Consider the following 10,000-nt stretch of genomic DNA (forward strand, 5'->3'; position numbering starts at 1 on the left):
GGTGTTCAGCTGCATGTACATGACATGCTGAACTTCCCTGTGCTGACTGAAAGTAGCAGTGATCAGTCTCGCCATCATGTTCCTCAAGCACGACATAATGCAGGGCAAAAAGAGTAGGACAAGAATTACAATTAGCAGGATTATAAACAATACTTTGATGAGGTCTCGTAGCCAATCAAGATTCGGCAACCAATTAAAAAGCCAATCAAACCATCCGGTTCCCTTAGGGGTGTAAGTAGCCCCCTGACACGTGTGAGCTGAGCCAAAGGGAAATGGCCTGTAAAGCATCCTCCAAATGCATAGGACTGTGTGTTGCAAGGTACTGCATTGCCCTAAAAATTCAGACTTTTTAGATCTGATGTTTGGCCCTTGATAGTCACTCCATACAAGAAAGCAACCACTTAGTTTTATTTAAGTGATTTTATATAAGTTTTATATATAAACTAGCTGTGCCCGGCCATGCGTTGCTGTGGCAAAGTATGGTGGTATGGGAAATAAAGTATTGAGGAATTGGTGGTAGTTAAGGTAAAAGGTAAAGTCAGTTGGACGTTAAGGCCAGTTGTGTCCGACTCTGTGGGCTTGTGCTCATCTCCATTTCTAAGCCGAAGAGCTGGCGTTGTCCATAGACACCTCCAAAGTCATGTGGCCGCTGGCAGAGCGGTACCTATATTTATAATCTTATATTATCTGCTTAGAACGGGGCTGTGGCGCAGACAGGAGAGCAAACCAGCAAACCAGCTGCAATTAACTGCAATCAATCACTCTGACCAGGAGGTCATGAGTTCGAGGCCCGCTCGGAGCTATGTTGTTTGTCTTTATCCTATGTTAAAAAGGCATTGAATGTTTGCCTATATGTGTAATGTGATCTGCCCTGAGTCCCCTTCGGGGTGAGAAAGAAGGGCGGGATATAAATGCTGTAAATAAATAAATCAATAAATTTGATATATGTTGTCTCCCCAACCCATACATTTATTATTTATTTATTTACAGTATGTATATTCCGCCCTTCTTTCTCACCCCGAAGGGGACTCAGGGCGGATCACATTGTATACATATAAGGCAAACATTCAATGCCCATAAACACATCAAACAGAGACTGAGAGACAGACACAGAGGCAATTTAACCTTCTTCTGAGGGGATGTTCGATTCTGGCCACAGGGGGGAGCAGCTGCTTCATCATCCACACTGACGGCACTTCCTCATTCCAGGTCGTAAATTAGTTAAACTTTCCTCCCCACTTTATAAGTGGTACCTTATCTCCTACTTGATAGATGCAACTATCTTTCGGGTTGCTAGGTCAGCAACGAGCAGGGGCTATTTTTTATTTTTAATTGACGGGTGCTCACCCCGCCACGGGCTGGCCTCGAACTCATGACCTCATGGTCAGAGTGATTTAAGGCAGCTGCTCAACAGCTGCGCCACAGCCCGGCCCCTTACATTTCGTTATAGCGATTTATGCATGTGCCTATTATAAGTGTTTGGTTTTATTTCTGTTGTGTTAGTCAAACTGAATCCCTGTGTCACGGAATGATGCCTGTCACTAACATGAAACACACCCAAAGCCTTGCAGCATCTCAAAAGACGGAGGCGTTTATTTTGGGGTTCAGCTTCTCTTCACGGCGTCCCTCCAAACCACAGGGATCCCCCCCCCCACTACATTCTCCGCCGGTCAGTGGTCCATTCCTCGGGGGAATGGGCCTAGAAGTAGGCGATGGGCTCGTCCCTGGTCTTGCCCAGCTGGAACCCGGCCAGTTCCACCTGCCCTCCATAGACCGGAAGGGCCTCGAAGACCCGCAGGTGGGCAAAGTCCTTCTCGCCGGGCCCAACGTGTACCTGGCAGGTGGGAGAGGGACGGTGGGAGGAGGAGAAAAAGAAGAGCAAGATGCAGGTTATCTATATATAGAAAAATGTAATGTGTGTTCTACTATGGAGTAAACAACAAAACCAGTGAACCCAATCACACCAAATTTGGCCACAAAAGACATAGTCATCCAAAATGTGTCAAACAAAAAACCCAAGAAAAATAATGTCCAAATCAGAGGACCAGGAAAAGCTGTTTTTTCCCCTAGCTGCCAGTTAGAAGGGTAGGCTCCACCCACTTCATCTCCTAGCAACCCACTCAGCCAGAATGGCACCCAGGGCCTCTTCACTCAGGCCTCTTCCACACTGCCTATAAAATAAAATCTGATTTTAACTGGATTATGTGGCAGTGTAGACCCAAGGCCCTTCCACACACCTATATAACCCAGAATGCCAAGGCAGAATAATCCACAGTATCTGCTTTGAATTGGATTATCTAGAGTCCACACTGCCTTACAATCCAGTTCAGTGTGGATTTTATACAGTTGTGTAGAAGGGGCCTCGTATAATCCAGTTCTAAGCAGATAATATAAGATTATAAATATAATATATAATAATTACTGTGGTATAATAATACAGAGCAATATAATATCTAAAACCAGGACAGTAAATAAAGAGTGACACTCTGAAAGCAGGGAAATTCTAGACAGGAAACAACCAGGGCCAGCTAACACCTCCCAACAAAGGATTCCCCCAGGCAGAAAGCAGCCAGGTTTTGAAGCTGCAAGGCCATTCAATGCTAATCAAGGTGGCTAATTGCAGCATTCCTATTTGCTGCACTGAGACTATTCATTGCTATCCAACCTGGCCAACCAAGGATTCCGCAAGGGAGAAAGCGGCCAGGCTTGCAAGCAGCAAGACTATTCAGTGCAATTCAAATTGGCCAAAGAACCATTCCCCTAGAACGCAAGTACCCAGCCTTCCAAGGAGCAAGCCTATTCCATTGTATTCCAGCTCACCAAAGAACGATTCGCATAAGAAGAATACGGCCAGGCTTTGAGGCTGCAAGGCTATTCACTGCTATTCCACCTGGTCAACAAATGAGTCCCATAAGCCACAGCAACGCGTGGCCGGGCACAGCTAGTCACTTATAAAGGCCTCTATGGTTCACGTCCAGCCCATTTGCCTGATTGCATCTCCCCTTATGAAGCCATTTGAGCCTTAAGGTCCTCTTGGTAGGCCCTACTCTCGGTCCCACCACCCTCTCAAGCACGGCTGGTGGGAATTGAAAACATAGGCGTGGAAGCAGGTGCTTGGAAATAATTGCAACTTATCGTGATGGTATTTGTACAGTTCTAAAAACCACCGCTGTTAGTTTTAGTTCGCTATGTTTTTTGATATTGCCGCTTATGTATTATGTTTTGTGGGTTGCTGTGTGTTTTCTGAGCTGTCTGTCCATGTATGTTGTGTATTTATGTTTATGACTTGTATTATTTTTGAATTGTTGTATGGTTTTGCTTTTATTATGTGTATTGTATTGTACTGGATTGCTTTTATCAGGTTGGAAACTGCCTGAGTCCCCTTGAGGAGATGGGGTGGTATATAAATCAATTATTATTATTGACACAACGACGTTGTATGGCACAGCAAACAAGATAGATATGCTGGATTTCATTTCGCAAAACCACAAGTCGAACACTTCCCAAGTGTCTAGGACTGTGTGATGTATTTTCTTTCTTTTTTTTAAAAAAAAAAAAAAATTTATTGAGTTTTCAAATAAAATTTACAGTAAGTGTTTAAGAACACATTGGTTCTTAGAAGAAAAAGTGCAATGAGTGAGTAGAAATTGAAGAAAGAGAGAAAAAAGAAAAAAAAGGGGGGAGAATAAAATAAAATAAACAGAAATATAATATAATTGGTCACTTCCATCTCTTACACAGATACTTAAAGAAAAATTTCTATCTTTAATTAGTCTTTCCGTTCGTTCTGCTTTGGTGTCAGCCTTTTCTCTCTCTCTTTTTTTTTAAATTCTTCCATCATTAACGTTAGATTTTCTATTGGGGTTAAATTAGCACCTTCATTTGCCTTTCAATCAAAAAATTCTTAACCAGGTCCCAGTTTGTTTGCTTTTTGGGAATGCCATAGTTATTTTTGAGTAAATACGTCAATTGTGTGATGTATTTTCTGATGATGTGTGCAGATCCCAGTAGGGTGGCCTTTTGCACTTGGCAGATCGTAATTTTGTCAATGTCTATTGTTTCCAAATGCCGGCTGAGATCTTTTGGCACGGCACCCAGTGTGCCCATCACCACCGGGACCACCTGCACTGGTTTCTGCCAGAGTCTTTGAAGTTCAATCTTGAGGTCCTGATAGCGGCTGAGTTTTTCCTGTTGTTTTTCTTTTTTCTTCTTTTTTTATTTTTTTATTGGTTTCTTCTATACATAATTAAAAATAAAGAAGCAGGGGGAGAATCACTCAGGGGGGGGAATGGGGGGGAGTTGGGTAAGGTTCGGGGGGGGGGGATTCATGCAGAGTAGTGTGCGGGCGGGGAGTGGGATGAATGGGTAGAAGGGCTTGTGAGGTGATTTGATTTGTAGTGAAGTCTCTTCTCTTGATGATTCTTGCGGTATGCTATTAGTAAAGTTCAATTTCCCTGATTTGGGTGAGTCCTTAAGTCCCTTTCGTTGTTCACTCCTTTCTTAACCTTATATATTCCTCGAAGTTTGACCAGTCAGTTTCTTTCATTGGCTTTCCTTGTTGTTTCTTCGTTAAGAATGTCAATTTGTCCATGTTTCTTATTTCCCATATCTTCAATAACCATTGATCTATCGTTGGTATTTGGTTTGATCTCCATACTTTTGCGAATACGATTCTGGCTCCTATTACTAGATAGTTTAAGATCTTTTCCTCATTTGTCTCTAACTTTGCGTTTGTCAATCCTAGTAGGTATAATTCTGGTCTCATCTGTATGTTCTTTTTCATTATTTTTCCACATTCTTTATGTATTTCTTTCCAGTATTTCTTTGTTTTGGCACATGTCCACCACATGTGATAGAAATTTCCCTCCTGCTTCGGACATTTCCAACACTTTATTTGTATATCTTTCTTGTAAAGTCCTAATTTTTTCGGGGTAATGTACCATCTGTACTGCATTTTGTATTGATATTCTTTTAGGTCCGAGGCATAGGTGAATTTTATCTTTTTGTTCCATATCGTTTCCCATTCTTCATATCTAATTGGTCTCCCAATATCTCTAGCCCAATGAGTCATGCATGCCTTTACGTGTTCTGTTTCCGTATCCCATTCTAATAATTTTTTATATATTTTTGTAACCGTCTTATTGTCAGACTCCAAAAATTTTTCCCATTCTGAGTCTTTCATCATGAATCCGATTTGTTTGTCCTGTTTAAATTGCTCCTTTATTTGTCTATAATGGAGCCATGTTAATTGTGGGAATGCTTTCTGGATTTCTTCTTCAGATTTTATACAATAATTGTTGTCCTGTCTTATTAGAATGTCTCTGTACGTTGGCCAATTTGTTTCCCTTTGACAGTATTTCAAGATCGTTTCCAGTGGCGATAGCCACAATGGAGTTTTGGGAAAGATCCTATTTTTGTATTTCGTCCAGATCTTATTCAACGAGTCTCTTATTATATGATTTTTAAAAATTCTCTTTTCATTTTTGTCCAGGGTGCCCCATGTATAAGTCTGCCAGCCAAATTTGAGATTGTGTCCTTCTAGGTTTAAAATTTTCTTGTTTTTTGAGAAAAACCAATCCCTAACCCATGTTAGCGCACAAGATTCATAATATAAACGCAAATCTGGGAGATTCATTCCACCTCTAGTCCTATCATCTATGAGATTTTTGATTTTTATTCTCGGCTTCCGTCCTTGCCATATGAATTTTGAAATATCTTTTTGCCATTCGGCGAAAGGTTTTGGAGATCTGATAATTTGTAAATTTTGAAATAAGAACAGCATCTTTGGGAGGATATAAGTCTTGATAGTCGCAATTCTCCCTAATAATGAGAGTCCTAAATTGTTCCAATTATTTAAATCTTTCTTGATTTCTTTCCACTTGTAATCGTAATTGTATTTCAAGAGGTGGTTATTGTTTGTTGATATATAGATTCCCAAATACTTCATCTTCGTTGTTATTTTTAATCCAGTTTTTTCTGTTAATGTTCTTTGTCTGTCTTCAGGGATATTTTTGGTCATTGCTTGTGTTTTTTCTAAGTTTATTTTGAGTCCTGATACTTCTCCGTATTCCTCCACTTTTCTTAACCATTTTCCTATAGTGTTCATCGGGTCTTCAATGATGCACATCATGTCATCTGCGAAGGCTCTGCATTTGCAGTTGTAACTTTGGATTTCTGCCACCTTCAAGCTTTCGTCTTCCCTGATAGTGTTTAATAATGTTTCCAGGACCAATATAAATAGGAGAGGTGACAGAGGGCAACCTTGCCTGGTTCCTTTCTGTATCACTATTCTCTCTGTCTCTGTTCCGTTTATTAATATTTTGGCTTCCTGGTTTTTATAGATTGTGTCTATCGCATTCTGTAGTTCTGTGCCTATGTCTATTTTTCTTAAGAGTATTTTAAGAAAGGACCGGTTTACGCTGTCAAATGCTTTTTCTATGTCCAAGGATAGGAAGAGTACTTCTTTCTGTTTTTTATCTTCATAATATTCAATTAGGTTTAGTATAGTTCTAATGTTATCACTTATTTTTCTATGAGGTAGGAATCCTGATTGTTCTTCTTTTATCCATGTTTTTAGAAAGTTTTTCATTCTGGTAGCCAATATATTTGCAAATATTTTATAGTCCACATTCAGGAGGGAAATAGGTCTATAATTTTTCATGTTTGTTTCTAGCGAGTTTTCTTTGTGGATCATTGTTATGGTTGCTTGTTGCCAGGATTGCGGAATCTTTCGATCTGTCATTACTTGATTCATGATGATTTTTAAGTGTGGGATAAGGATTTCCTCAAATGTTTTGTAGTATGCGGCTGTCAATCCGTCTGGCCCAGGCGCCTTCTGCGAGGCTAAATTGCGGATGGCATGTTTAATTTCTCTATCCTCAATTTCTTTGTTAAGCTCTTTTTTCTGTTCCTCTGTAGTCCTGATTAGTTTTTGTTGATCTAAAAAATTTGTTATTTTATCCTCTTCTACATTTTCTTGTTTGTAGAGATTATTATAGAATATTCTGAATTGGTTTAGTATGTCTTCTTCTCTTGTAAAGGTATCTTCTTTAGTTTTTATGGTATTTATGTACGCCTTCTCTTTTCTTTTCCTTAGTCTCCTTGTTAGCCATTTGCCTGGCTTATTAGCATTGCTAAAGTGATATTGTTTTATATATTTTAATTGTTTTGCTCTTTCTTCTTGTTCCCAAAGATCTCTCTGCTTTCGTAATATTTCTATTATGTTTAAGTTTGTTGTTTTCCGGTTCTTTCTTCCATAGTTGTTCTGCTTTGCTTATTTTTCCCTCTATCTCTTTTTCCTTTGCTTTCCTCAATTTGTTTTTCCAAGCTGAGTGTTGTAGGAAATATCCTCGCATTACCGCCTTCCCTGCATCCCATAGAGTTTGTTCAGCGATGTCGGTTGTAGCATTTAAGGTAAAATATTCCATTAAGAGATTTCTGAATTTTGTGATATCTTCTTCCTTTTTTTAGTAGATTATTGTCAAGTCTCCATCTTTGTGTTTTCTTCTTGTGATTTATTATTAGCTCAATTGGGCAGTGATCTGAGATTGATCTGGCTAAATTTTTTATCGATTTTACTTTAGAGGTTAAAGATTTTGATGTCCACGCCATGTCTATTCTGGACCAGCTTTTTTGTCTCGCCGAATAGAAGGTGTAATCTTTTGTTTCTTGATGATGAACTCGCCAGGTATCTTGCAAATCAAATTCGTTTTGAATGTTTCTTAATGTCTGGGGTAGATTTCCAACATTACTTTCTTTTTTCAATTTTGTGTTATGTGTTCTATCTCGCTTTCTATCTGCTTCTGAATTAAAGTCACCTAATATCATTAGGATATCATATTCTTGTTTCATAAGATGTTCTTTAAGTTCTCTAGCAAAATTTGTTTTCGAATTGTTTGGTGCATATATACTACAAATTAGTAGTTTTGTGTTTTGGATATCTAGTAGGACCCCTACCATTCTCCCATCTCTGTCTTTGAATGCCAATTTTGAAGAAAATACCTCTTTAATGTATATTGCTACCCCTCTCTTTTTTCCTTTGCAGAAGAGTAATATTCTTTCCCAATCTCAGGTCTAATCAAATATTTCCCGTGCTTTTGTGCTATGTGTGATTCTAGAATAGCCACCACATCGTAGTTTCCTTTCTTAATTTTATTAAATATTTTATTTCTTTTATTTGGTGAGTTTATCCCGTTTACATTGTTCGATAAACATTTGATTTCTCTGTCCATATGTGATTTTTAGTGATCGGCATGCTCTTTCTCTTCTGGGGTAGCTTTGGATGTTGTTTCTTTCTGTGAGAAGAGTTGTTCTAGGTCCAAGTCTAGTTCTGGGCTTGTCTTTTCCGGGGAGTCAGTTCGGAGTCTTTTTTTCTTTTCTTTATGTCCTGTATCTGGGTCTTTATCTTTTTTCCTATTCTGTGTCAATCTTCTGAAGAAATCATTGGCTTTTTCTTCTGTATCAATTTTCCATCTCTGTTCTTTATGGAAGATTGTTAGGCCTTCCTCTTGTTCCCACCTATATCTAATCTGGTGCTTTCTCAATTCTCTTGTTAAGTTAGTGTATTTTTTTCTTTTTTGTAAGACTGGAAAAGGGAGTTCTTTTAATATCACTATATTCCTTTCTTTGTGTAGGACCTGTTTCTCGTAGCTTTTCCTCAGTATTTCATCTCTCATTGACTTCTTTACGAATCTTACTATGGTATCTCTTGGTGCGTTGAATCTTTTTGCATGTCTTGTATTGATTCTGTATGTTCTATCTAAGCCATCTTTAACCTCTTGTTGAGAACAGTCTAAAATCTGGGTTATGATTTCTGATATTGTTTGTCTTATATCTTCATTTTTTTCTTCTGTAATATTTCGAAATCTTAGTTGGAATTCTAATTCCTTAGTTTCTAATCTGTCTTGTCTTTGTTCTAAGCTTTCATTTTTTGTTTTTATACTCTCAACCTTTAAATCTGTCTGGTCTAAGTTATTCTTCATTTCTTTCCTCAGTTCAATTCTTTCTTGTCTTAGTTCTTTGATCTCTTGTTGAATGTTACATATTTCCCTTTTCATTGTTCCTAGCTCTTGCTGCATATCTTTCTTAAAATCTAGCAGTTGCTCTTGTGATATTTTTTGATACATGCTTTGGGTTTCTTGCATTTTTTGAAGTTCTCTCATAATATCTCTAAGACTTATTTGTTCTGAGAGTGAGGCTCTTCTTAGTAGTCTTCCGTCATTGGAATCTTTATCCATTTTCCTGTTAACACCTCCAAGAATATTGTTTAATATATTTTTCATTCGGTAGATTCTCTGACCCAAGGTCAAGGGATATGAATTGAGAGAAGTAAAACACTTGATTTTTAAATTTGATATTTTATTTTATATTTCATTCACTATTTAATACTGAGGAACCAATGATAAATTAATAAGAAACAAGATTTTCCTGGTTCATTTGATTTATATAATTTTTGAATTAATATTTTATTTGTTTGCTTGGCAATTTTCGCTTTGGCTAAATTTGATTGGAGGTTTCTTAAGAATAGGAAGAAAGAAGGAAAAAAAAACCCGCTACAGCAGCCTGTATTAGCCCTTGAATATTTGAATGATTCTCTGATTTCCTGTTGTTTTTCATCAATGCGACTGTCACCTGGGATGGCAACATCAATGATCCAAACCTTGTTCTTTTCCGCAACTGTGATGTCTGGTGTGTTGTGTTCCAGAACTTTGTCAGTCTGGATTCGGAAGTCCCACAGTATCTTTGCGTGTTCACTTTCCATGACCTTTGCAGGTTTGTGATCCCACCAGTTCTTTGCTGCTGGCAGGTGGTACTTGAGGCATAAGTTCCAATGAATCATTTGGGCCACATAGTTGTGCCTCTGTTTGTAGTCTGTCTGTGCAATTTTCTTACAGCAGCTGAGGATATGATCCATGGTTTCGTCGGTTTCCTTGCAGAGTCTGCATTTTGGGTCATCAGCTGATTTTTCGATCTTGGCCTTAATTGCCTTTGTTCTGATGTC

General features: G+C 38.5%; 1 protein-coding gene across 1 annotated transcript in view; it reads right to left on the minus strand.

Moving 5' to 3' along the window:
• Window positions 1-1,570: 1,570 nt before the first annotated feature.
• Window positions 1,571-10,000, minus strand: part of LOC100553092 (leukocyte cysteine proteinase inhibitor 1) — an 18,475-nt gene continuing 10,045 nt past the window's right edge. Inside the window, exon 3 of the mRNA XM_008123798.3 lies at window positions 1,571-1,834. Coding sequence (XP_008122005.1) covers window positions 1,700-1,834 — 135 coding nt within the window. The 3' untranslated portion in view covers window positions 1,571-1,699. The remainder of the gene's footprint in view (window positions 1,835-10,000) is intronic.

Source organism: Anolis carolinensis, chromosome 3, assembly GCF_035594765.1.
Source record: "Anolis carolinensis isolate JA03-04 chromosome 3, rAnoCar3.1.pri, whole genome shotgun sequence".
NCBI lineage: Eukaryota > Metazoa > Chordata > Lepidosauria > Squamata > Dactyloidae > Anolis > Anolis carolinensis.